General features: G+C 36.2%; 4 protein-coding genes, 1 long non-coding RNA gene and 1 pseudogene across 5 annotated transcripts; 4 read left to right on the top strand and 2 right to left on the bottom strand.

Moving 5' to 3' along the window:
• Positions 1-178: 178 nt before the first annotated feature.
• On the top strand, positions 179-20199 carry LOC111447061 (uncharacterized tRNA/rRNA methyltransferase YsgA). Its single transcript, XM_023086039.1, has 6 exons — positions 179-192; positions 7172-7179; positions 17834-18086; positions 18735-19032; positions 19388-19438; positions 19643-20199. The coding sequence occupies exons 3-6, from the start codon at positions 17839-17841 to the stop codon at positions 20039-20041; spliced, it is 996 nt and encodes a 331-aa protein (XP_022941807.1). The 5' UTR covers positions 179-192; positions 7172-7179; positions 17834-17838; the 3' UTR covers positions 20042-20199.
• On the top strand, positions 675-3191 carry LOC111447063 (cytochrome c oxidase subunit 6a, mitochondrial-like). The gene is made up of 4 exons (XM_023086041.1): positions 675-877; positions 1858-1964; positions 2086-2128; positions 2837-3191. The coding sequence occupies exons 1-4, from the start codon at positions 766-768 to the stop codon at positions 2869-2871; spliced, it is 297 nt and encodes a 98-aa protein (XP_022941809.1). The 5' UTR covers positions 675-765; the 3' UTR covers positions 2872-3191.
• On the bottom strand, positions 4936-8227 carry LOC111447058 (LRR receptor-like serine/threonine-protein kinase HSL2). The gene is made up of 2 exons (XM_023086036.1): positions 5588-8227; positions 4936-5499 (listed from the first exon to the last, which is right to left on the bottom strand). The coding sequence occupies exons 1-2, from the start codon at positions 8178-8180 to the stop codon at positions 5150-5152; spliced, it is 2943 nt and encodes a 980-aa protein (XP_022941804.1). The 5' UTR covers positions 8181-8227; the 3' UTR covers positions 4936-5149.
• LOC111447059 (L-type lectin-domain containing receptor kinase IX.1-like) lies at positions 15051-17132 on the top strand. The gene is made up of 2 exons (XM_023086038.1): positions 15051-16354; positions 16433-17132. Exons 1-2 carry the CDS (start codon positions 15066-15068, stop codon positions 17016-17018), a joined length of 1875 nt encoding a protein of 624 aa, XP_022941806.1. The 5' UTR covers positions 15051-15065; the 3' UTR covers positions 17019-17132.
• Positions 18492-26321, bottom strand: LOC111447064. Its single transcript, XR_002711213.1, has 3 exons — positions 26245-26321; positions 24352-24355; positions 18492-18559 (listed from the first exon to the last, which is right to left on the bottom strand). It is a non-coding gene; the product is annotated as an uncharacterized LOC111447064 (long non-coding RNA).
• LOC111447060 lies at positions 24095-27446 on the top strand (annotated as a pseudogene).
• Positions 27447-27952: the final 506 nt, after the last annotated feature.

The raw sequence follows: 27952 nt of genomic DNA on the forward strand, positions 1-27952 counted from the left end.
TTTTTAATTAAAATGGGATAGATTTGGTCACATGTTTATTCAAGTTTATTGACAAAGATACAAAATTTAAACAAACAATAAGACTCATGATACACAAACGGGCCGACACTCCGAGATGACCTTCTCTATTACTGATAGCTTTCTAAAGCTCCCCACCTCGACCGGCAGTCATCAATACGTGAACAAAAGAAAGTAGAATGATGTTAGTATAACAATATTTAGTAAATAGTCTATTTGTAAGTTCTCATTGCATTTGATCCTAATAAAGCTACCATAGGCTTTTCTCTCCGCTTTAAGGAGTTCAGGACTAATTTTGAAAATTAATATCCTTCTTAAAAAAAATTTAAAAAATTCTTAACTGGAGTTTATGAATTGAAACCATTTATCTATACTCTATCAATATTCTTTCTTTTCCAAGTTTTTAACATTAAAAAGTTGTGAAAATATTTTTATTAATTTATCATAATAGTTGATAAAATTATAATTTTGAAACAAATGTAAAGTGTAAGGATAAAGAAGAAACTACCAACTCAACATATTTAATCCAGTAATTGACATATACTATTTCTCTAAATTCAATTTTTTTTTTTTTTTTTCAATTGGTGAGAAATTCCTTTATAGACCTCCTCTCTCTCGCACGTGCCGAGATCACACGTTTGGGTAGTTTTGGTGAAAGGGCTCTCGATCGAGATTGCAAGGGTACGGTCATTTCAATTATAACTCGGGCATCGGCGATTTGTTAGAGAAAGAGAGAGTCAAAAGAGAATGGCAATGGCGACGATCCGATCCAATCTTCTTCGCGCTGCCTTCCGCGGTGCCTCTCGGAACTCCGCTCAGCCTAAACGCGGCTTTGCTTCCTCTGCTCACGACGATGCTCGTAAGTCTCTCTCTCGGTATTTCTGGATATGTTTTTTTCTTTATGGACGGAAATTTTCTTGTTACTTTTGGCAACTTCGTTTAGCCCATTCATTTTCCTGGCCTATTTTTATGATGAAATTGGGGAAACTAGGATGATGTTAATTATTGAATCGTGTTCAGAAATTTGGACCAAGATAATTTGGTCGGGCGCTCTTTGTTCCTTTTAGATTGCAAGTCTTGCAAGGGGAGGTTTTTTTTTTCCTTCAATTTTAAATTCAGATTTAAATGTTAAATCATAGTATGGGATGGGAGTATATACATGACATATTTGACAATTAACTTTAGATAGGGTTTCCAGTCGCTAAAGGAGTAGTTTTGATTTAAAGTTCGTGGTAAGGAAAAAGACAAGAGGGGCAAAAGCTTCCTGTTCCATTACTGAGTGGCAACAATATCATTCTTGATTTCTGTAATTACATAAAAATGCTTTCTAAAGTCTTAGATGTGGCTTGTGGTAGGTTCAGTTTCCTTTTGATTTCACATAAATACGACATGAAGGAAAGGGAATATGCAGTAAGTTTATTAGACGGTTTAGGGCTTTAGTTAAAAAAAATTCTTCTCTGGGAAGTTTATACACCTCTAATCCTACGCCTGCCTCTTATTTCTTTATTTCCCCCATTTTTTCTTTCTTTCTTTTCCCCCACACAATTCTGGGTTGCGAGTAAGGGGACGAATATTATTCTGTGTTTTGAGGTGATTTCAGTAAATTGTTGGAGCTAAACCAATCTGTGCTGTGAATTTATTTTATATTGTTCCACCATAACATATACTTGATGGTGGCCTTTACTTAGTTGGGTACAAATTATGTATTGTTATTTTTAAATACTATTTCAGACTTATAGTGTACAAACAAGTGGGAGAGAAAAATTTTATGCAGGAGCGCAATGATGCTTGTACTGCCTATGCTTTATCTCTCATACAACCCTTCTTTCTTTATTTCAGTTGAAACGGCAAAATGGGAGAAGATTACTTATGCAGGCATTGCAGCCTGCACCACTTTAGCATTCTATAATCTATCAAAGGGCCACCCCCACCATGAAGAGCCCCCTGTGAGCTACAACTTTAGTCAATTTATAATTTTCCTACCACTTCTCAGTATCCTAGTTGCATTATTCATTGTACTCTCATGTGTGGCCAATTCATTTTTGTTTGGGTTTTCATTGTATGCAGGCATACCCATATTTGCACATACGCAATAAGGAGTTCCCATGGGGTAAGTTTCCATTGCATTACAAGTTCTATGACATCTTTTTTATCTCTTGGCAGTCGCAATTTGGGTTTTGATGAGGTAACTAGAACTGGATGCTGCAGTGATATCATGTAGTATATATTTACTGGACGCCAAGCAAACTTACAGCTATCTTGTAACTAATATATTTACTGCTAATTTGGCAGCTAGCAACTAATATGCTCATAAATACCTCGTTCAGCTTGCTAACAGTTTTTAGTCCTATTATAACCTTGTCCTTTCATTAACCCAACTCTCACTACTTTTAAATGCTCCATGGTCAAAATTTCTAATGGTAGTTCGACAGCTTCCTCTTTCTGTTGGTCGATCATCTCAAGGGGTCTATGGATACTTATGGGATAAAAGTGTTTGTAAGCTGTTTCCAAGAAGTAAACATTTTAGAATAAAAGTTATATGTTTTTGTAACTGTTTTCGACAGTTGCTTCACTCAGTATATTTTAGAAGAACTGCAGTTGAAATGTTAAAATCTTTACAAACGAAAAAGTCATAGCATCATCGTAGGAAAAAGAGCTGGAGATGATGTACCACGGCATTTGTCAGAACTGGTTGAATTTGATCAATGATCTTATATTCGTTCATCTTTACTCTCTGCTCGTTGCTCATTTGCTCCTTTTCTGTTTATTATTTATTGTGAAAATAATATTGTTTTATTTTCAATCCCTTTTGCATCAGGTCCCGATGGTCTCTTTGAGGTGAAACATCACTGAGGACTATTTTGGTTCAAGGGGACATCGAGCATGGTAATTCTACTTCTCATTTGGTTCATATCAGAAAGACTTCGTTGACCCGTTTGGTTGGATTTTTCTTTTTAATGATGCGTGGGCCATTTTGCATTTGTTAAATGCTAGCAGGGTCCTATGTGAATGAATCATGGTTTAATTTCTTGTGTTGTCAACACTATCCTTCCTGATTAATAAGCCAAACTTTCCACCATTCTAAGGCTCAGTTTGCAGTATGCTGTGTTTGGATTGAAATGTGAGTTTGTAAGTAATAATAGTATTTGAGGTGGTGATGTTTACTTGGTAAACTGAAGCAGTTGTTTGGTTTATCAACAAAGTTGGAATAGGAACTTCGATTTATAAATATTAACGATACATTTTTATTTAAATAATATTTTAATATTTAATAATTAAAAATATATTTATTTTATTTAAATCATATTTAAATAAAATATCTTAACGTGTATTTAACTCCAAATCAAATATATTTCTCATTTATATGTGATATTAAATATATTAAATATTAATTTAAACATTTCAAATTCTTTCAACTAAATTTATTTTTAACAAGGGGTTAGAACTTTTATGCACTATAGAATAAATTGTGCCTATGACATTGTAAGTGAATAGATTATTTATGAGTTGATTTATGATCGAATTATAAATGAAGCCTCTCTTGAGTATTGGGAGGGTATGATCTCATTACTCTACCTAAATCAACATTTAGGAACTACATATCTATTTTCTTATATGCAAATAAACAAATTCCATCTCATAAGGTTACCTTTCCAAATAAAGGACAAAGCAGTAGTTTATAACTCATTGAAGATTGAGTCACATATGATCACTCTATAAAACATTAATCTTTTCGATTAATAGAGTTACAAAGAGAAGTTGAAATTTTTCATATTAATTTTTTCAATTAATAGGGTTATAAATTGAAATTAAAATTTTCGTAGTTTAGAGAGATCCTATATTGGTTGAAAAGGAGAATGAAACATTCTTTATAAGTGTGTGGAAACCTCTCACTCGAAGAAAGGATGTTAGGCCCTGACGGGGGATTGATTGTGTTCCAATGAGTAGGACGCTAGGCCCTGAAGGGGGATTGATTGTGTTCCAACGAGTAGGACGCTAGACCCTGAAAGGAGATTGATTGTGAAATCACACATTGGTTTGTGAAAAAAATGTATATCAATTGTTTTATTAATAAGTGAGAAAAAGATTCTATCACAATTCCCGACACATGGTTCCTACCTATCAGCATTTCTCGTAGCCCTTGCAACAATAGTTGAACGACAGTTACAAAATTTAGCAAGTGGTTTAAATTAAAACAGTCGCAATAAAAGTAGGGAGCGCATTTTAGTATGACATGGAAGTAGAAATTACAACAGTTAAATTACCAAAGAAGAGAAGTGACAAAATTTTGTATGTTTCAAGACAACAAAATCTTGTAACCGACAATGATCCAACCATGTCAAGAAAAAATTACAAGTAATATAAAATAGGAATTAATATTTTTTTTTTTTTTGAACGTTCATACGTTTTCTAGAGAATCCACATCCAAACATGTTGAATTCTTTGTAGAAAATCTTTTGAATGTATGTCAATAACAAGATATATCAAAATTGAACGGAAGTCAAACTCACTCATTTCAGTATTTCCAAGAATGTAATACTCTTCATGAAACGTGCAGTTATATCCTCTCCTCCATATTTTAGCTCAACATTAACTTATATCATACTCTTGACAAACACTAAATTAGGATTCACAATTTCTAAATATCAAATATACCTAATTACAAACATTGAAGCTACAATAAGGCCTTATTTGTGGTCAAGATGTCTCAGAATCATGTTATAACCTCACAAACACACACAAATATCTCATTCTGTCAAATTAGTGGTTTTTGCTTGTACGCTATTTAATTCAAGTAAACTCAACGAGTATCAAGAGCACTGCTCCAGATTCTCACAAGTTACATCCCATACGTCTTTAGATAGCCACGGGTAATGGACCACATGCAATACTCTCCATCTCAACCAAAGATAACGATAAAACAAAGTTAATTCTCACTATAATTAAAAATGATAGACGTTTAGATTTCTCATTTGTTATAATTTCTAATGTGTTCGGTGACATTAGAAATTATAACTAATGAGATTAAATTTATTGAAGATAAAGAAAAAAAAACCTACCGCTTTAAATTAGTTCATCTCATTCAAGTAAACGATGCGTATTAACACTAAGTAAGAAAAAACTAAAGGTTTCATGACTTAGAAGGAGGGAGTTTGGTGTCTCTTATCATCTCAACTACTTTTCTCATGGAAGGTCTGTCAATGGGCAAAGCAGATGTACAAAGCACAGCCACATCCAAAATCTTTGCTATCTCCTCTACTTCACATGTTCTTGGATCCAACTTTTCATCAATTATCTCATCCAAGCTCAACCCTTTCTCCTCAACCTCTGATAAAGCAGCCTCCGTTACCCATTTCACGATATCTTTGTTCTCCCCAAAGCTCGGGTCGTTTGGTCGCTTCCCCGTCACTAACTCCATCAAAACTACTCCAAAGCTATACACGTCGCTCTTCTCGGTTACCTTCATAGTATATCCATATTCTGCAATGCAATTCAAAATATTAAGATTAATATGAGTTGTAGAATGATTAAAAACTTAAAAAGGCTTTAGCTTTTGGATGTTGCATACCGGGGGCAATATAGCCGTAGGAGCCAGCGATGCGAGACATGACACCAGCATCGTTGCCCTCTGTCTGGCGTTCCAGCGTCTTTGCCAGGCCAAAATCAGCCACTCGAGGGCAAAATTCAGCGTCCAACAGAATGTTGTTGCTCTTCACGTCGCGATGGATTATTGGAGGGACGCAGTCGTGGTGCAGATAAGCTAATCCCTGGGCCGCTCCCATGGCGATGTTCAATCTTTTCGACCAATCTGACAAAGCTTCGGATTTGTTCTCGTGTAGAACATCTCCTAAGCTTCCATTCTCCATGTACTCATACACAAGGATTCTACTTCCTTCGCCATTGCTGCAACTGAAGATCAACTTCACAATATTGGCATGCCGGATCCGACCCAACGTCTCAACTTCCGATTGGAAAACCGATTCAATATCCGATTGGTTGTGGCCTCTCCACAGACTTTTGGCGGCTACGGTCTGACCTGTTTTCAGATTCACTTTGAATACGGTACCCGAACCGCCCGACCCGATTATATTCCCTTTGGTTAGATGAGGAATTACATCTTCTTCGTCGAACCCGACCCTTTGGAACTTGGTCGCCGTCCATGGAGATTTGGATTTGCCCAACAGATTCATCTTGAATTTGATTACCCAAATGAGAGACCCGATGAGAACGAAAGCCAGAACTGAGAGAATCACCACAACATAGAAGCTTGAGGGTTTGGGTTTTGAGCACCGGTTCAGTGGCTTCAAATCCGAGCTACAGAGACCCGGATTACCCAGTAAACTACCGACGAACTGTTCGTTGACGAGGCCGGATGGAACTTTTCCGGTCAATTTGTTGTTCGATAAATTGAATTGGTCCGGTTTCAGCTTTGTTAATTCCTCGGGGATTTCGCCGGAGAGTAAATTTGAAGAGAGATCCAAGTACGTTAGAACCGGTAAATCGCCAAGCTGAGGCGGAATCTTGCCGGTAAATTGATTATGGGACAGATTCAGCTCGGTTAGTTCTTTCCAGAACTGAACCAACTTGGGAATTTCGCCGGCGAACTGGTTTTCTTGCATGTCGAGCTTTTGAAGTTTCTGCAACTCTGTTATACAGGAAGGAACTCCACCGGTGAATTTGTTCCTGCCGATGTCAAACCGAACTAGCTCTTTCAATTTGCAAATCTCTGCTGGCAACTGGCCGGAGAAGTTGTTACCGGAAATCAACAACACTTGGAGATCGCGAGCGAGACTTATCGCCGGCGGAATGGAGCCCTGAAATTGATTATCCGACATCTGTATGCTATTAAGCTTGGGGAGTTTCCAGAACGAGTCCGGTACCTCGCCGGAAAGTTGATTGTCCTCGACTCTGACATATACAAGAGAATCACAAGCGCCGTACGATTCTGGGAAATTCCCAGAGAAGCTGTTGCTGAATAAAATAAATTTCTGAAGGCGGTTTTGTTGGCAGAGAAATTTCGGAATATTACCTTCGAAATGGTTGGAAGAGAAATCAATCTCAGTAAAGGGAGAGTTGAGACCCAAATTTTGGGGAAGTGTCCCAGAAAAGCTATTGTTGAACAGTTTCAAATCTGTAAGATGTGGGCTCGAAGCTAAACTCTCCGGAAACTCCCCTTGGAGGAAGTTGTCATTGAGATGCAGAATTTCTAGAGGGATCGCAGCAAATTTATCCGGTAACTTTCCGGTGAGACTATTCTGCGAGAGGTCGAGACGTGACAGAGAAGTCCAATTACCGATGCTCTCTGGCAATTCACCGGAGATTCGGTTATTGTAGAGTTGGATACTCTTTATGCTCCTGAGTCCGCCGATTGAATCCGGGAGCGGGCCAGATATCGAATTGAAAGTTAAATCAAGATTGGTAAGCATAGCAAGTTTTCCGATGGAACCAGGAATGGGTCCGGTGAGATTTGCTGTGCTTATAAACATATTTTCGAGTTTTAACAGGTTTCCGTACTCGGACGGTAAGGGACTCGGTTTGAAGGGATTATAAGCGATGGCCATTTCGGTTAACTGACTGAGATTTCCCAGAACAGAGGGGACAGGGCCGTCGAGCAAATTCATCGTCAAACGAAGCACTCTGAGCGCCGGCAACTGGCCGAAACTGAGAGGAACATCGCCGGTGAAATTATTGGAGGAGAGATCGAGAATTTGAAGCTGTGTGAAAAGAGGGGAAAACTCGGGCAGCCTACCGACAAGTAGATTAGAGGAAAGATTGAGAAGTTGGAGATGAGAACAGAGAGAGAAGGAAGGGGAGAGTAAAGTTCCATTGATGTTGGTGACTGTGATAGAAAGGTTTCGAAGGGTGGGAATCCGGCAGAAATCGTAGGGAAATCCGCCGGCGATGTTGGAAGTGGTCAAATTGATGGCAAGAACAGAAAGGTTAGTGGAATCGCAGGTGATGCCAGTCCAAGAACAGGGGGTGTGAGCTTGGTTGGGAACCCAATCCTTCAAAGCTCCATCGGGATCGTCGAGATGGGTGTTCTTGACACGAATCAGAATATCGTAGTCGACGTTGGAGAAGAGACCCACAGCGAAGAAGTGGAAGAAGGAGAGAGTGAAAAGAAGAAAGAGAGAGGATGGTGGAAAGTTCAAAAATGGCATCTTTAGAGAGAGAGAGAGAGAGAGAGAGAGAGGGCGGTGATTTTGGATCGGTAATGGATGATGAAACAGAGGTTTGGATTTATAAAGTGGAGTGTGGAAATTGTGAGATACATACATGATGTGAACCAAGCAAATCATTTTTTATTTTGAAAAACAAATAAATAAATATTGTAGCATACGGGAAAGAGAAAAGAGTCACTTTTTTTTTATTAATTAATGGGTGGGTAAATTAGATTTAATTCCATGAAACGTGATTCCTTTTTATTTCTGGGAAAAGTAAAAAATAATAAAAATAATAATAATAACATGAAGGAGCTTGGTTGCTAAATTCCATTTTACAGCTAACACTATAAGGAGTGTGCTTCTAGAAGGATACATTTGTCTCCTAAAATAAATAATTATTTAATTCTGATTCCTGTTGCAGCCAATCAAAATTTTAAATTATTCCAGGTTACATAAATTTAATAACAAATTTTTATTATCCTAAACCCAATTTTCCATTTCTAAAATCATTTCTATTTCTTGGTGCAATTTTATGTACATCTTGTAAATCCTATCAATTAGTGCTTTGGCGTCCTTTTCCAATTATATAATTCAATTCTCTCCTCTCTAATTATTGCCCTTCTTTCTCCCTCTCTTTCACATATATATATATATATTTTTATTTATTTCGATTAAATGACTAAGATAATCTCAACCCTAAAAACAAGTATTATAAAACGCTCCGAATCTAAATTTTAAATCTTCATTCTTACTGGGTTATAAAAATAAATAAATAAAAAAAAGTAATTTATTTATGTATTTAGAAAAATGGTTGGAAATGGAATGAAAAAGTGAAGGGAGAAAAACAAAAAGAAAAACAAAAGAGTCAACCGCACGAAAAGGTGTTAGTAAAGCATGGTGGTAGCGCAGTGTTCCAAAAGGGACACACATTATATGGCTTCATTTTTTTTTTTTTTTTTTTTGAATAAAATAAGTTAGTGGTCATATTATCTTTCCAATTCTGTTCTACTCAAAAATAAAATTTTAATTTGTTATGTGCAGATATTTAGATATTAATAATAATATTTAAATTTGATATTTGGAGAAATGGGGAGAAATATGAAAAGAAAAAATTGGTTAAATATTCGAAAGGGTTGAAAGCGATGTGTGAGGTACATATTGGGTGGAAGAAGATGGGTAAATGGATCGCTTATCACTTAAAATTGGGATAAAATGATTCCTAATTCATTCCAAATGGTCGGTTACTGCCTCACTATTTATTCCAGAATATATTCTTCCTTTTATTTCTTTGTTTCATATTTCTAAAACAACTTCAAATTTCATCCATTCTCATATAAAACCTTAATATTACTATGCTTTTTATCGAATACTTAGAAAAACACGAAACTAGTTTATATCAAATCAAATCAAATCAAGTTGACGTTTGATTCTATACCCTTCAAACTATGTCTACCAAATGCCTTACGTTACAAGTATCTAAATGATAATTCCTTTCTTTAAATTTTGAACTTGGTTTACAAACAAATATCTTGTGTTGTCATGCTTTGGGCTTGAGGAGCATAGTCATATAAGCCTAAGTTTATAGAGCAATATTGAAGCATTTGGGTCCAAATATGCTGTTGCTGCTACTGCACTCCACTATGTGTTAATGCTTTTGTACCCATTTGCCTTTCATGTTGACCCCATTCAAGTCTCTATGGAATATGACGTCATTATTACTTCTTATTAATTTAAAGTAATGGAGTTAATTATGTTAGAGAAATCATATATTATTGAATTTTGAATTCATTGGGAGGTTGGATTTATTTGGAATAAGTGATTTTGGACTGACTGCTTTTTGAACGAGCGTGTGTGTGTTTACACTACCGGCTTTTGCAATAAACTACTACTACGCCACTTTTTGTAGCATCCATTTATTTGACCTATGCCGACCGAATATCTTTTTTAGAATTTAGTTCTTTAATCTTTTTTTAATTTAGTTTAATTTTCTCCTCGCTTTGATCCAAAAACATAAAGATTATGAGCCCACCACGCTTTCGTTGCACCACTCTAATTGTCAAAAGTTAGACATGAACAAAATGAGAAAACTATAGTTTGGTTTGAATACCACTCATTTAAGTATTTCTGAAAAGAATACTTTAAATGAAAACAATTATTTTATTAAAAAAAACAATAATTTCCCACGCAATATTAATTTGAATAGAAATTTGAATAGAGTAGTAAAGGGTTTATTATGGTTATTAAATTGTATTGGTTAAAGTATTGCGTGGTAAGGTAACAAATAAAAGATGACATATAAGTATAATCAATAAAATATCACCCACCCATAAATAAAATATAGCATCATACCTACAATCCAAGACTGTGGCATCATAATGTTTTAAATGCGCTTTGACCCTTTCTAAATTCTTTTTATTGCTTCCCAATACAAATATAAAATACAAACATTTGTATTTTTTAAAGGAATGCCTTTCAGTTTACTATTTAATTTTTTTTACCTTTATTCAAACTTTGGTCTTTACATTTTTCACATTTCTCTCAAATTTGTATCTTCAATGCTTACAACATTGTTTTACTCATCCAAAAAACTCGAATCAAATTAGGATCACACGACTCAAGGGCACACATGAAAGTGTAGTGAGAATTTATTCCGTGATTTTGTCCTTCTATGTTGGCCTATAATACAAGAAATTGATCATGCTATCTATTGAAACGCATATTTAATTTAATATTGATATCCAAAAAACATCCACGATACAAACAAGTAATGAAAGGTTGGTAATGAAATAATTGAGTTTGATTAATTGGGTATGCATAAACAAAGGTGGTAAGGCATTATTTTTGTCAAAATCAAGACTGAACATTGAAACTGGGTTTAATTTATGAAAACAAAATAGTGGATAACTTTATTGTGAGGAAGAAATTAAAAGATAGTTTGGGTAATTGGGAGGTTGAATGGTAGGGGATTGAGACTGTTGAACTAATCCGTTTGTGTTGAATGGATGGGCGATCATATAATATACACACACGCCCAACCAACCAAACCAATAATTAATTATTATTGAAACACAAAAAAAGAAGACAAAAAAGTAAGTTAGTAGACTCACAAGTCAACTTACTTTTTTCCAATGCTCACTGCAAGCTGTGCCATTAAATTTAACCTATCATCTTCAATCATGCTCACTCCTACTTTACAATCAACTTTCAAACCTAAAAAACAAATTTGTTTTCTAAAGCCTATTTCAATTTGAAATTTGACTAAAAAAAGTAATGCGAGTAGAGAAGAAATTGCATATGAATAAACTGAAAAACACATCTAAGTGAGAGCAATAGAAAAAGATTTAGAATAATTAACTTTAAAGTTTTTAATCCTTCAATTCTAATTGGTTTTTGTTTGGCTTAAATTTCTAATTCATGGTCCCTTTATTTTATTGTTGGTTTGTTTTATTATATAATGTTTCAATGTATCATCAAATCATATTGAATTTTAGTGTAAGTTTCTTTTTATTGCGCAATTTAAATATTCTCCAACTAGTCCTAATCATTTTTTTTTCTTTTTGAACGGTTTTGGTCATCTTAAGGTCATACAATATCTAATGGAACATATCGTCCAAGTGCTCTTGGATTTGATGCTTTATTTTTGAAAATGATTGATCCTCAATGCCCTTTTGATTTTTCTTTTAGGTTAAAATACTATTTTAGTGTGTCAACTTATTTTCAAACACCTTAATTAAAGTTAAATGTATTTTTAATAAAATTTAAACTTTTTTTATTTATCAAAATTGGTTAAAGTTGACATAAGGAGGTCTCTGGAGCTGTTATAAAAGGTGGATTTTTAGAGTATTTTGCTATTTCTGGAAGCATTTCTCACGCTTTGAAGGTAAGTAATCCCATGCTTTGAAGATATGTTTATGCAATAAGAACGTCATATTCGATAGTTTATTCCTAAAAATACTTTTAAAGAGATAATCAATTTAAACGGTTCATAAATTAGTAATTCCTCAAACCTAGTTCCTAATTAAACAAAAATGTATATATATATTAAAAGTAAATATATTATGTATAAAAATACTATGTATAATTTGTTGAAAATTATCGAACAAAACCGTAAAAATTATGTAGAAAACATCATTTAAACTTGAAGACACGGAGAGTATAACAGATATGGGCCTTTTGGGCCCATATTTGTTAAAGGCCCATATATAAAATGGCCGCATCGAAGAATGAAGAAAATCGATAATTTTTTTTTTGTTCTTCAGCTCATATATTCGTTTTCATATTTTAATTTTTTGAAACATAGCTCCAATAATTATGTCACAATAATGCAATGAAAATAAGATTGATTTTGCAAACTTTAGGCGGTCAATGTTAAGGGCCATATGTTGTCCGCTCTCTTGTGGTGGGAAGATTTTTGAACAACCAAACCCCACTCCCACTCCCTCTTCCAACCAAACCTTTTTATACTGAGAGTGTTGACGTGGATGGGACGTGCCACGTCAGTTATGATCTGTTGGGCTTGGAGTGGTGGGCTGAGAGCTTATGGGTTGAAGACCCTGGACTTGGGCTACTGGGCCGACTTGCTGTCATATCAAATTTCATTTTGATATCTTCTCAGAACAGAGACGAGAGAGAACACATATCAAAATAACGTTTTGAGCTTATACCTTGACAATGAACTCCCGGACTTCCCAACCTAGTAGTCACTAGAGGTAGAGACATGTCTTCAACAATGAACGGCAGAGGATAAGATTCACTGAAAATGTAGGCAATAGGAGAGAGAAGCACAAACCCAAATTTGTGAATGTGCATTAATAAAAAGGAATCCCAAGAGGAAACAGTCCAAAAGCAAAGGGATGGAGGGCAGGTACACGCATATGGGGTCGCCCGATTCTGACGCCATTTTACAGAGCGCCCTACTTCTAAACACTGCCCTTCACTCCAACTTGTGGGTTGTTCCCTTTTTATCTCTTCACACACCACTCTCCTTTTTCCCTATGCAACATTATTGGCTTTCATTAATCTAGATGGGTACATGAATAAAGTAAAAGTAAAAATGGGCATTGGTTGGTTTTAGAAAAGGGCAGGGAAAGGACCGGCGCTACCCATAAAAAGACATGGAAGGATGGGGTTCTCTACCTCTGCCTCCCTCTCGCATTATTTGGTTACAAAACAAAGTAGTTTCTAGTCTGTGTGTTTAATGGCGGATTCGGATCAAAGCCTGAGCCATTCGAACCCCTTCCAGTCTTCTTCCTTCTTCGCTTCGCCCTCCTGTTTTGGCACGAACAATCCAAAAACAACCCACTACTCTCGCCTCAACGCCTCTTCCGCAAAAACCAGAATCAGATGGCGGCATCTTCTCAAAAGGTGGCTCAAGGGTCGCACCAGAGGTTACGCCTACAAGTCTTTCACCTTCCAGTACGACGCCCTTAGCTATTCCTATAACTTCGACGACGGCTCTCACAGAGTTCAGACATGAAAGTTCTGTTTTTTTCTTCCTTTCTGTTGGGGGGTTCTGTTTCTGTTTTTGGTTTGATTCAACAACGTTTGTATATATCGAATATATATCGTATGTATTGGGCAGATCTGAGTTGCGCATCTTTAATTAACTCTGTTTCCTTGGCTGTTCCTAATCACTGAAGCGTATAAGACAATGTAATTGTGCTTTTAAATAACGTAACTTGTCTCTGTTTAGTACAAGGCGCTCCTCATGGACTCCAACATGTTGATTCCTAACACGACAAGCTCGATTGAACACGACAAGTTTGGCTGCATCGTAATTCCTAACACGACAAGCTCGATTGGAGGGTCATGATTTCTAATACGACAACCTCCTAATTTCATATTTTTTCTAATATCCCATAAAAGTTCAAATAGTCTTGTGCATCATGAAACATAAAAGAGAATGAGGTATTTTAAAGTGACAGAAGTTGTCAAAATCTCCTTCTAACGTCACGGCAAGATAGATACAATATCTAGAGAATGCTAAATTTGAAATGTATTACCATCACCTATCCTTTTCATTTTCAACTCATTCACAATTATTTTATTTAGTTGACTTCTAAAATTGCTTATTAATATTAATAGTAAGGTAAAGTTGAAAATGTTGAATTAAACTAAAGTTAGATCAAAATGTAAGTAAGCGTCCCAAAAGAAACATGTCAATGAGCTAGCTTCTTATAGGCCATCGTATGAACATCTTTGAATATTAATTAATTAATTATAATATATATAGTAAATACGAAAAAAAAATATAATTTTTTATTTTTTATTTTTGTGTCACATTCTATAATAATGTCATCCACTTAAATAATAGTATAAACAATAACAATCTAATAAAGATTAGAGACACATTCATAGTTTATCCAACACAAAAAATGGATAGAAAAGAGGTGTTTGCGTAATGGAGATGTCAGTTTATTGGCAACAACATATAAATAATCCGCATCTATTTTTCATGTTCTTTTGGTACCATTGGTGATCTTCCTATTTAAATTCAACCCAAAACAGCATCCAAAAGGATATTCTTTCCGGCTTCAAATTTTTTCTTTTTTCTAAATTTTAAAATCACATTTGACTTTTTTCAAGATTTAAATTATCATATTTCCCCTCTTCTACCTATCCCTCACTGGTTTCCACGTCCCTCTCCTCCTCCAATCCCTTTTAATTTATATTTGCTTTTATTAATAAGAAAAATTAAGATTGGTTGTATTAATTAATTTCTACCAGTAAAAACATGATCATTTAGAATTGTAACATGGATAGTTCTATTAAAATATATCAGGTCAACCATCGCTAATCTTCTTTCTTATATGTTTAAACTTTAGCTAATTTACTTCCCATTTCAAAATTGCCCGATTCTCTCTCCTTTTCTCTCCGGCGACCATGGCATCTCATCGCCTCTTCTTCTTACTCTTCCTGTTTCTTTCTCCGGATCAAACTCATTCCATTTCTTTCCAAATCAACGACTTCGATTCTCATTCCGACAACATGGTTTATCATGGAGATGCAAAGCCTCTTAATGGTTCCATTAGCTTCAATGGTCAGCTTGGTTGGGCCACTTACGCTCAAAGCCTGCGTCTTTGTGATCATTCCAAAGGCCACCTCTCGAATTTCAAAACCCACTTCTCATTTCTCATACCAAACTATAATCAAACAAACTCCACTGTTCATAGCAATGGATTAGCGTTTTTTCTTGCTCCTTCTGAATTCAACCCACCTCTTAATTCTTCTGGATCTTTTCTGGGTCTGTATAATTCCACGCGAAACGAGTCGTTTCATTCCCAAATTGTTCATGTGGAATTTGAATGGGATCCACCGTTTCAACACATGGGCATAAATAGAAACTCAATTGCTTCATCGATTTATTCGCCATGGAATTCAAGTGATTATCAGAAGAAGACACACGTGTGGATTTCTTACAATGCAACGGCTAAGAATCTGAGTGTGTCATTGAATAATAATGCAACTCTTTCTCATCATATCGATTTGTTGAAGATTCTTCCAGAAAAGGTGACAATTGGGTTTTCAACTTCGGTTCAGAATCTGAGTATTGAGTTTTGGGAATTCAGTTCGAGTGATTTTGAAGCAAATTATGAAGAGAATGATGACAATTTGCATATGGAAGAAAGTGAAAAGGCCATAAACATGAAATTATTAGCGGTTCTAATAGCTTGGGTGGGTGTTTTTGTCATAGCGATTCTCGCAATTTTTGTAGTTTCTTTGGCAAGATCTGGGGCAGGGGAGGAGAAGAAAGATGAACAACAACAACATGCAGGGATGAAATTGGCTTCAATTTATTCTGATTTGAACAAAGAGGCTTCATCACCAAGGAGATTCTCTTACAGATATCTAGCTATGGCGACAGATAACTTCTCAATGAATGGAAAATTGGGACAGGGAGGGTTTGGGACGGTGTTTAAAGGCCATTTGCCTGGTGCTAATAAGACAGTTGCTGTGAAGAGGTCTTCGAATGGCTCGATGCAGGGGAAGAGAGAGTATGTGAGTGAAGTGAAGATTATTAGCCATATGAGGCACAATAATTTGGTGCAACTCATTGGATGGTGCCACGAGAGGGATAATAGCGAGTTTCTTCTCGTCTATGAGTTCATGCCCAATGGTAGCCTCGACTCTCATCTCTTTGGAAAAGGCCCTCCTCTGCCCTGGCCTTTGAGGTACGTTTACGCTTACTCACTAGCTACTGTTCTCAAATGTGTAAAAGCTTTGATCTTTCATCCATATTATCAACTTAGGTACAAGATATCCTTGGGGCTAGCGTCTGCATTGCTATATCTTCACGAAGAATGGGAGCATAGCGTCATCCACAGAGATATCAAGTCAAGCAACGTGCTATTAGACTTCAATTTCACACCAAAACTGGGTGACTTTGGATTAGCGAGGTTAGCAAAGCATGAAGTGAACTCGAAAACACCTGGGTTGGTGGGAACTTTCGGGTACATGGCTCCTGAGTACATAAGCAGCGGTCGGGCGAGCAAGGAGTCAGACATATTCAGCTTTGGAGTGGTTTTACTTGAAATTGTGAGTGGGAGAAAGTGCTGTGATCATTCAGGGAAGGGGTTGGTAGAGATGGTTTGGGATGCTTATGGGAGAGGAGAGGCTGTTGAAGCAATATTGGATGAAAAATTGCGAGAGGGGTTTGTGGAGGCGAGAGAAGTGGAGCGTTTGAGCGTGGTTGGGCTGTGGTCTGCTCATCCTGATGCTGCTCAAAGGCCATCCATAAAGCAAGTGATTCAAGTTCTTAGTTTTGAAGAGGCAATGCCTAATCTACCCAAACAAATGCCTCTTCCAACTTTTTGTCAGCCTTCCCTTCAGTTTTAAATTCCCCACGCAAACTTTATTCTGTACGGTTTAAGCCTTTAGGAACATTGAGACATTATTGTATATTCTTCGCTCTTTAAATCAATATTAGCGAGAGATCCCATATCGATCGATGAGGGGAAGGAAGTGTTTTTTAGAAAGGTGTGAAGACCATCTCTAGGAGACGTGTTTTAAAACCTTGGAGGGAAACCCTCGGAGGACAAGTCTAAAATAACAATATTTACTAGTGAGCTTATCTATGACATCAGAGCTAGTCATTGGATGGTGTGAGGCTCACGGTAATATGTAATGGGCCAAAAGCAGACAATATCTACTAGCGGTGGGCTTTGACTGTTACAAATGATATTAGAGCAAGTGATCGAATGGTGTGCTAACGAGGACGTTTAGCCTCCAAAGGAGGCGAGATTCTGAAATCCCACATTGGTTGAGAAGAGAAACGAAGCATTCCTTGTAAGAGTGTGAAACTCACTCCCTAAGAGATATTTTAAAATCTTGAAGGCAAGTACTCGAACGGAAAGCCCAGCATTTTAAAACCTTGAAAGAAAGCTCTCGAACGAAAAAACTGAAACTATTATCCGAGGATATTTGTGCAATCTCTATATTAAATAAGGGGAGCGGATGACTTTACTAATTTATTTATATTACTTAATATGATTTAATTGGTAAGTAGGAATTATTATTTTTTAGATTTATGGTTAGTATTTATATATTATTATTATTATATTAGTCTTTCCATCTTATAAAAGAGACAGGTAAGAAAACACCCTAAAAAAACTCAAATTATCCGTCTGCCTCGTGTAAATTTTGGGTAATTTGAAGAATGCAATGCTCCTGCATTTCCTTGCCCTCAAATTTGAAACTCGGACCTTCCATCTCCAAATTCAAGCTATCATCAATTCCTAAAGTGGAGGCCATCGATCTTGCTGCAAGAATTTCACTTCCTTCTCATGTGAAAGCCATCACCAGCACCTCCAACCCCTTCGTCAAGCATTGCGTTAAACTCCGCTTCACTTCCTCTTATCGCCACTTCCATGGCTCCGTCCTCGTCGTCGGCGCTACCCCAATTAGGTCGCCTCTTAACGCTTTACTTTCTACGTCTGTCCATAGTTTTGTTCTTCAATTAAAAAAATCAAATTCGTCTATGCAGGGTTTTGCCTTTTCAATTCTTTTTGTTGATACATTTCATCAAAAAGGAAACTCTAAATCCTTGAATGTTTTTGCACATTTGTCGTATGGGTTAACCGATTCCCTTCCTTCGTTTATTGTTTTTCCGAAGTAAAGATGAAAGTTGTTCTGTGAGTTTCTCCCGAAATGTCAGTTTGATACGAGTAGTTTTATAATTGGCCCATTTTAGTTTCTGAAGAATTAAGTTCTTGGAATCAGGTCTAATGTAATAGCAAGCATGTGACTGAATGTTTTTGAAGCACCCTTAAGCTTTGTTCAGAGTTTTATTTGCTTGTGACTGTTCTCTGATTCAACTATAAAGGATAAATTGTTGGAGTTGTATAGAATAAGTGCTTTCCAGTCATTTGAATTCAATCCTTATTAATGTTTACCCATGAGAAATTTGCTAGCTCCCCCCACCCCCCGGATCTTGGGAATTCTACTTCTGTCTGTATTAGTTCATTTTTCTCAAGCGGTCATTCTTTGAGGTCAATATTTTGCTCGACTTCACAAGGTTTGTATGCACATACATCTAATCTTAGTGTTTTACAGAGAAATATGCAAGTTTCAAGAGTCTCTGCGTGGGATAAGTTGTACATTGGAGTGCCTACTTCTGCTAGATGAAGTTGAGATTCCTGAAGAACTTGTCGATGTCTCTGTTCGTGTCGTGCGGGTGAGCCCAACTGTGATGAAAAAGCTTTCTGGAATGCAATCAACAGAATCAATTGATGCAATTGCCCTCATGAGAATACCTGACAGTTTTTATAGTTTAGATGGCAATTTAAAACAAGCACATTGTAAAAGATGGTTTCCATCTCCACATCGAATACTAGTCCTTGAGGGAATCCAGGTAATTATTTCATCTGGAATCGACTCAAGTCCTGTAATTTGGTGCATCTAGTTGTCCTGTCTCTAAGTTGTTTCAAAATAATTATCATTTCCTGCATTTCATTTTATAGTTACTGCTGAGATAACTTGCTACATTGTGTTAAGCTATCTCTCAAATGCCACTTCTGGTATTTACCTGTGCACATTGACATGGCAATAGTTTCTCTGTAGCTATGGTCTTCCTAATCTATCTTTAAGGCTTTGAAAAGAACTTTTAATGCTTAACATTTGATGTTATAAAGTATTATAGATTATTTCATTGATTTAGTACCGATATGTGAACATGACATTTAAAGGTTCATCTTTGCTTATTGCAGGACCCGGGCAATCTTGGTACATTAATCAGGTCTGCTTTGGCCTTCAAATGGGTAAGGTTATTATTGGTTTGAATAATCCTTCTTTGAACCCAATTTTCAATGAATGCTGATGGACATACTCACCTTCATGGTTCAAAATTGCCTGAAGGATTATACATGACATACCATGTCTAAGACTGCAATTTTCTGAAGTATGACGAAGCATTTGGGTATATCAAATAAGTTTTCTGATACATATTTGGGTATGCCAAACAGAACGGTGTTTTTCTGCTTCCTGGGTGTTGTGATCCATTCAACGAGAAGGCACTCCGAGCCTCACGAGGAGCATCTTTTCAGCTTCCAATAGTGTCTGGCACTTGGAATCATCTTGAGGATCTAAAAACCGAATTCCAAATGAAAATGTTGGCTGGACATCCCGAAAGTAATGAACTGAAGCCTGTATCGGTCCTTTCGCAACAGTTTGCGAATTCTTCGAAAGATATCCCATTGTGCTTGGTTTTGGGGAGTGAAGGGAGTGGTCTATCTGAGAAATGTTGGCAGGTTTGTGAGCTTTTGAGCATTCCAATGGCGGGTGGTTTCGAGTCCCTCAACGTCTCAGTTGCAGGAGGAATTTTCTTGTACATGCTGCAGGCTGTAAACGATAGACATACTTGATGTTTTCAAGATCAGACTTCTTCACAAATCATTTTGAACTATTTACAAAACATAGTACTCGTGAAACTCCACAGAACTAAAGGAAAAGGAAACGAAAGTCGAGAAATGATTACCGCAACTTGAATTCAAGTTTAATTAAACTAATATGACTTTGACTTTAATCTGAACATTCTTCACGATCATATTGAGATACCTTAATTCATATCATTTCCTATCTCTATTTTAGTTAACGAGATTCTCCATCTTGTTGTAAAAGCTTGATCCCTCCATGGTAACCGCTTGACCATTTACTTGGAGTGTCTCCAGCAAAAATCACATGAAGGTTCTCCCTATGCAAACCAACAGGTGCCTTAAGCCTCCATGTGCTCTACTTAGATCAAGGATATGCTCGGTAGGAAATGTATCTTTTCGTGAGGCCTATCTGAAAATTTACTCGTTAGGGTGAGCTTGGATGTCATGACCCGCCTATCTAAAAATTTAACTCGTTAGGGTGAGCTATAAAATAAAATAACTCGTCAAGGAACTCTAACCACTCGAATCTTCTCTTTCCTTCTAAGAAAGATTCCGTGCATCATGATCTTGGCCGGATTGAACCCCGACTTAGTTTGTTTCTTCTCTCTTCCACTTCTCTCAACTCTCTCTCACTTTTTGTTTCCTGTGCGGCCACTGAAGACCCCATAATGGGCAGAGTGCAAAAGGACCCCTTTGCCCCTATTTGACAGATTTTTTTTATATTTGTTTTATTTTGTTCTATTCATTAATTATAGGGAGCGTAGTAACACCGATTAATTATATTGTTTTGGATCACATTTTTCATTCATTCTTATCCACTCGTCTACGTACTACAGTGTAGATTTTGCACCCTTATCCCTTAAATCCATACAATAAATAGAGAAGTGGTGTGATGGGAAGAAGCAAGAGCAAGAGGGAAAAGTATAAGAGATGGAGATGAAGAAGGTTGGTTTGGTAGTGGCAATGTTATGCATGATGCTAATGTCCATGTCCGGTGTGGTTCAATCTGCGGTGGACAATGAGATCATCCAACTCCCTTCACAACAAAATGAAAATGAAGTTGCCCAAAACCACTTCAATTATGGTTGCTCCAGGAAGATGTTCAAATCTGTTGGATTCAACAACAGTTGTCCTACCTTGTTATGCTCCTCGGACGTGGAGTGTTGCCCATGCAGATGCAAAACCGAATACGTTGATGACTACCCCATTAAGAGATGTATTTCAGAGTGATATGTTTCCACCCTTCCTCCGCTAAATTGTTTGTCACCAACTTTTATTTTATTTCTCTTATCTAATAATGTTGTCTAAGTTATGTTCTTCAAATTCATACAAGAATGTAAAAACTGTAATAAATATCTATGTAACCAAGTCTTTTGTATTGAATAAAGTGGAGGACATTGGTATCATCCTTATTTATGTGTTATTAAATTGTTATCCTTATTTATGTGCTTCCATGCATGTTTGAGTATGATTGATATGACCATATTTATGCATTGTGAAACACCATGATGAACAATGTACGATAAGTATACCAAAACACCGTGAATATGTATGTACGTCTCATAAGGAATTTAAGTAACGTTAATTATGGAAGCATTATGTGCATGATCTCATTAGACCATGATTTTAAATGTTGGACATCAAGAGAGTTGTTTCTTTCCTTTGATGTTATTATCTCCTTTGGTTTTATGGAGATGTTGAAAGATAATTATATTCATAATCTCATTTTTACGAATCAAAGCTCATTTATATCGAAATCGACTTTATTTAAAAAGATATTGGTTGAAATAAAACTTTCATTCCTTTTAAAAAAAATTAAAATTGTAGAGAGCATTATTAAATGTATTTGTATTTGCAAATGATTGTCCCGTCCGCGTTTTATTTTGACATTGAATATTGTTAAAAAAGTTGATGTTTACCCTTAAACTACCATTATATAAATGATTAAAAAGTGTATTTTTCCTTATAATAATCACTCTGGATAAGTATGACAAATAATAATAATAATAATAAATCTTCTCAATGTGTGATCTCTCCAGCTTTTAAGAAATATGTCCCATATGTTTTCACATATTTGAATTTTATTCCAATTTCATATCATAGATGTATATATATTTTTCATTTAATATATACAATATACAATGAAGTGTATATTTATAAATTTGAATCCCGTACAAATTTCATATATATGTTGTTTTCTTTAACGTATCTAATACATTAATATATTATTTTATTTAATATATCAAATACCATCAATATAATTTTTTCATTTAATATAATCAATAATTAACTTTTAATTATTTTTGAACTAAATTGATTATAGCAAAAGAACCCATTAATATATAGATTATAAACGTGACGAAAAAATAATTAGTTAACTTGACCATAGAAAGAACCCATCAATATATAGATTATAAACATGACGAAAAAATAATTAGTTAACTTGACCATATAACGGACAAGTTGTATCAATATCTTTTCACAAATTATTTATAATTGCAATTGAGTTAAAAAGACAAAAAAATTTCTTGTAATTATATTTTTTACCATCAATAATTCACTAGTAAAAGTCCTTTAGTAAATAATATTAATTTAGTTTTCGTATACAAGAGTTAATGTGGTTGCGTCTGATTGCTGGTGCAACAAGTTGGATTGTCCATACATTTGGATGTAGGTATATTACGAAACACTATGCCATCAAACTCTTGTGAATTTTACTCTTAATTTTTTAAAAGGCTTCGTACCATTAAATTATATTCTTTACCTATAAATTCGTAATATTTTCTTTAATTACACTGCTATATTCTTTCCTTTCCACATAATTTTAATTTCTATATTTTTGTTTTTGTTTGGTCATATCAAACAATTTTATTAATGACTTTAAAAAAAATGTATTTGATCCATTAATCAATATTTAAAGACGAGTTGCCTACAACAACGTTTGAAGAAAAGGTCCATGGATATACAATGGGCAATGAATTTGAATTCTAATTCAAACTCCTATGCATAAAACCCCATTCTTTTTTACAACCTCTCGTCCACATACTAGTTTCAATAGTTCAACCTGGTCTATTTTAGTCTGTTACATATTGTCGTGAGCTTCACGATTTTAAAGCATGTTTATTAGTGTGATATCTCACATCAGTTGGAGAGGATTAAGAAACATTCTTTATAACGGTGTGAAAAGTTCTTCATATTAAAAGTATTTTTTTAAATTATGAAACTAGAGACGATACATAACAAGTCGAAACAGACAATATTTACACCAACTAAAACTATTATTAAGAGTAACCATTCTAATGTCCAAAATTTACAATAAAATATTTGGAAGATCATAATTTATTAAAAAGTTAGGGCGACTGTGTTTATGGGAGCTCGACATCCTCTCTCTGGTAGGCATACTACATTAAAGCCATTTGCGAGGCCGGTCTTAGTACAAACATAAGTCTGGCCAGCATAGAGGTTGAATTTTAACGTAATTAAAAATTTAAATATGTATTAAAAATTTTAAATTAAGTTATTAGACTCATTAAACTTAATTATAAGAGTCGAGTTAACCCTAAAAAATTTGAAAATCAAAATAGGTTTATGACTAAATAAAATTTTAAATCTTTTGCAATAATTTTGTAATAAGATATTAAACCACAACTTTTCTTCCATATAAAACTCCTATGTGAATGAAGAAGCAATGTTTCAAATCACGATTTTGAAACAACAATGTGTTTGAACAACAACAACAATCTGTTTCTTATAATCTTGTATTCCAGAGTCACCATTTTGTTAACCCATTTTCCCCACAATCCTCTCTCCTGTGAATCATGGCCATTTCCAACATTGGAGTTCAAACAAACCACCATTTTCATGCACTCCAATTCTTCATCTTCTCTTTCATTCTCTTCAAAGTTCATTCACTTTACTTCACCTTCCCTAACTTTCAACCAAACAATCCCAACTTATTCTTTGAAGGTGATAGCTTCACCAGCAATGGTGTTATTCAACTTACAAACAACCAAGCAGACGGTCCCCTCACCGAGAGTTCCGGCCGAGCTTCCTATGCCAAGCCGATGCGCCTATGGGACGCCTCCACAGGACAGGTAATGTAGGATGATATAATTAGTTGATTTAGTTTGCATTCACTTGTTAATTAGTAGTTTCTTTGATTTCTTCCATCATGGATAAATCCGCTGCATCCACAGGTTTCGGACTTCGCATCTCCTTTAGAATCAACACACTTAACGAATTTTTATATGGTGATGGCATAGCCTTCTTCATCGTCCCTTACGATTCCAGAATCCCACCTAACTCAACAGGGGGTTTTCTTGGATTATTCAGCTCCCACTCTGCTTTTGATACCTCCAAGAATCATGTTTTCGCTGTTGAATTTGACAGTAAGCAGGATGATTGGGACTCGAGTGACAATCATATAGGAATCAATATCAATTCCATTAATTCTACTCGTCATCTTGTGTGGAACACCAGCATGAAGGATAACCGAACAGCCAATGCCTGGATAACTTACAATTCCTTCACTAAAAATTTGTCTGTCTATCTAACTTATGTTAAAGATCCTGTATTTACTAGAAATGTTAGCATCTCAACTACTGTTGACTTGAAAAGTTTATTGCCTGAAAGGGTCAGAATTGGATTCTCCGCCGCTACGGGGAACTGGTTCCAAATACATAACATCATTTCTTGGACCTTCGACTCAACCTTGGAAGATAATATTGTAGGTGGAGGTGGAGGTGGAGATAACAATAAAAATATTGGTTTGGCCATTGGCCTAGGTGTTGGGCTTGGTGTTTTGATATGTGGGTTGAGTTTGTTCGGATTTCTTTGGTGGAGGAAACAATTGAGAAGCAGAATGGAAGATGTGGAAGATCTTATGGATGATGAGTTTGAAAGAGGAACTGGCCCAAAAAGGTTCACTTATAGGGAATTAACTCACGCCACAAAGAATTTTGATGAGGCCGGCAAGCTTGGAGAAGGAGGGTTTGGAGGTGTTTACAAGGGTTTGTTAACCGAATCAGATACAGAAATCGCGGTAAAGAGGGTTTCCAGAGGATCAAGACAGGGGGAAAAAAGAGTACGTTTCTGAAGTGAAGATTATAAGTCGTTTGAGGCATAGGAATCTTGTTCAGCTCCTCGGTTGGTGCCATGAACGAGGTGATTTCCTTTTGGTTTATGAGTTCATGCCCAATGGCAGCCTGGATACTCACCTCTTCAAAGGTAAAACCATGCTAACTTGGGAAGTTAGATACAAAATAGCAGTAGGTTTGGCTTCTTCTTTGCTATATCTTCACGAAGAATGGGAACAATGTGTGGTGCATAGAGATATCAAATCCAGCAATGTAATGCTGGACTCTAATTTCAACGCCAAACTCGGGGATTTCGGGCTTGCAAGGTTTGTGGATCATGAGATGGGCTCACAAACTACTGTTCTGGCTGGCACCATGGGGTATCTAGCCCCAGAGTGTGTGACGGATGGCAAGGCAAGTAAGGAATCAGATGTTTACAGTTTTGGTGTGGTTGCTCTTGAGATTGCCTGTGGACGGCGGCCAGTAGAAGCAAGAGCGGAACCTGATCAAGTGAGGCTTGTGGAGTGGGTGTGGGGGATGTATGGCAGAGGCCAAGTCCTAGAAGCTGCAGACAAGAGACTGGCAATGGACTTCGATGAGCAACAAATGGAGAGTTTGATGGTGGTGGGATTATGGTGCTGCCACCCTGACTTCAAGATGCGGCCCTCCATAAGACAGGTGATTAATGTTCTAAATGTTGAAGCTCCACTGCCCGCCCTGCCTTCAAAGTTACCCGTGCCGATGTACTTTGCGCCGCCGTTGAATTTATGCAAGTTAACGTACACATCAACAGGTTCCACCGAGACGCCAGTGGATAGAAGTGAGTGTTCATGTAGTACTTGTTCGACTTGCACCACAGAATCATCCGGATCAAGTATGTCGCTATTAAGATTTTTGGGTTTTACCATTTTATGTAAAAGATGCTCCAAATGGTGTTTTGTTCTGTCCAATATTATTTCAATTGACTTGATTGAGCCTGTGCCCCTCAGCTAGTGGGATGAACAAAGAAAAGGTGTGCTAAACCTATCTCATAAATTATTTTCCTCTTTAATTTTTGCTTTAATTGTTGGAGTTGTGTAGAATATGTGCTCTCCTGGCATTTGAATGCAATCCTACTTGGAGCATAACCAAATTTATGTAATGTTTTCCCATGAGGAATTTGCTAGCTCCCCCCACCCCCCGGGGATCTTGGGAATTCTACTTCTGTCTTGTATTAGTTCAATTTCTCATGTGGTCATTCTTTGAGGTAAATGTTTTGCTCGACTGCACAAGGTTTGTATGCACATACATCTAATCTTGGTCATTTACAGAGAAATATGCAAGTTTCAAGAGACTCTGCGTGGGATAAGTTGTACATTGGAGTGCCTACTTCTGCTAGATGAAGTTGAGATTCCTGAAGAACTTGTCGATGTCTCTGTTCGTGTCGTGCGGGTGAGCCCGACTGTGATGAAAAGCTTTCTGGAATGCAATCAACAGAATCAATTGATGCAATTGCCCTCATGAGATTACCCGACAGTTTTTATAGTTTAGATGGCAATTTAAAACAAGCACATTGTAAAAGATGGTTTCCATCTCCACATCGAATACTAGTCCTCAAGGGAATCCAGGTAATTATTTCATCTCGAATCGACCCACGTCCTGTAATTTGGTGCATCTAGTTGTCCTGTCTCTAAGTTGTTTCAAAATAGTTATCATTTCCTGCATTTCATTCTATAGTTACTGCTGAGATAACTTGCTACATTGTGTTAAGCTATCTCTCAAAGGCCACTTTTGGTATTTACCTGTGCACATTGACATGGCAATAGTTTCTCTGTAGCTATGGTCTTCCTAATCTATCTTTAAGGCTTTGAAAAGAACTTTTAATGCTTAACATTTGATGTTATAAAGTATTATAGATTATTTCATTGATTTAGTACCGATATGTGAACATGACATTTAAAGGTTCATCTTTGCTTATTGCAGGACCCGGGCAATCTTGGTACATTAATCAGGTCTGCTTTGGCCTTCAAATGGGTAAGGTTATCGGTTTGAATAATCCTTCTTTGAACCCAAATATCAATGAATGCTGATGGACGTACTCACCTTCATGGTTCAAAATTACCTGAAGGATTATACATGACATACCATGTCTAAGACTGCAATTTTCTGAAGTATGATGAAGCATTTGGGTATGTCAAATAAGTTTTCTGATACATATTTGGGTATGTCAAGCAGAATGGTGTGTTTCTGCTTCCTGGGTGTTGTGATCCATTCAACGAGAAGGCACTCCGAGGCTCACGTGGAGCATCTTTTCAGCTTCCAATAGTCTCTGGCACTTGTACATGGTGCAGGCTGAAAACGGTAGACATATTTGATGTTTTCAAACTCAGAGTTGTTCACAAATCATTTTGAACTATTTACAAAGCATAATACTGGAGAGAAACTCCACAGAACAATGATTAGTGGTAATAACAAGTCTAACTCCAAAAAGTCTTATATGAATCACTCTTTGGATAAGTAAAACAAATAATTATATTAAAAGAATCTTCCGGGATTGAAAATTTCAAAATGTTACTCTCCACCAAGTTTTTTAATTTTATGAAACACGTCTATTCAAGCTTTCTCTCCTTAATTTCTTTTTAAATGGATGGACGTGTGGCAATTTTTAAAAAAAATTAAAATAATAATCTTTTAAATTCATATATCTGGAACACATTACCATATAATAAGTTTTATATCTACTACATGCACGTCAAACTTTCATGAGTTGTAGTCGATCTTTCACAAATTGATCATAATTACAAGTGAGTCAAAAGACTAATTTTCCTATGTAATTATATATTTT

This window comes from Cucurbita moschata, unplaced genomic scaffold (genome assembly GCF_002738365.1).
Source record: "Cucurbita moschata cultivar Rifu unplaced genomic scaffold, Cmos_1.0 Cmo_Scf00009, whole genome shotgun sequence".
Lineage (NCBI taxonomy): Eukaryota > Viridiplantae > Streptophyta > Magnoliopsida > Cucurbitales > Cucurbitaceae > Cucurbita > Cucurbita moschata.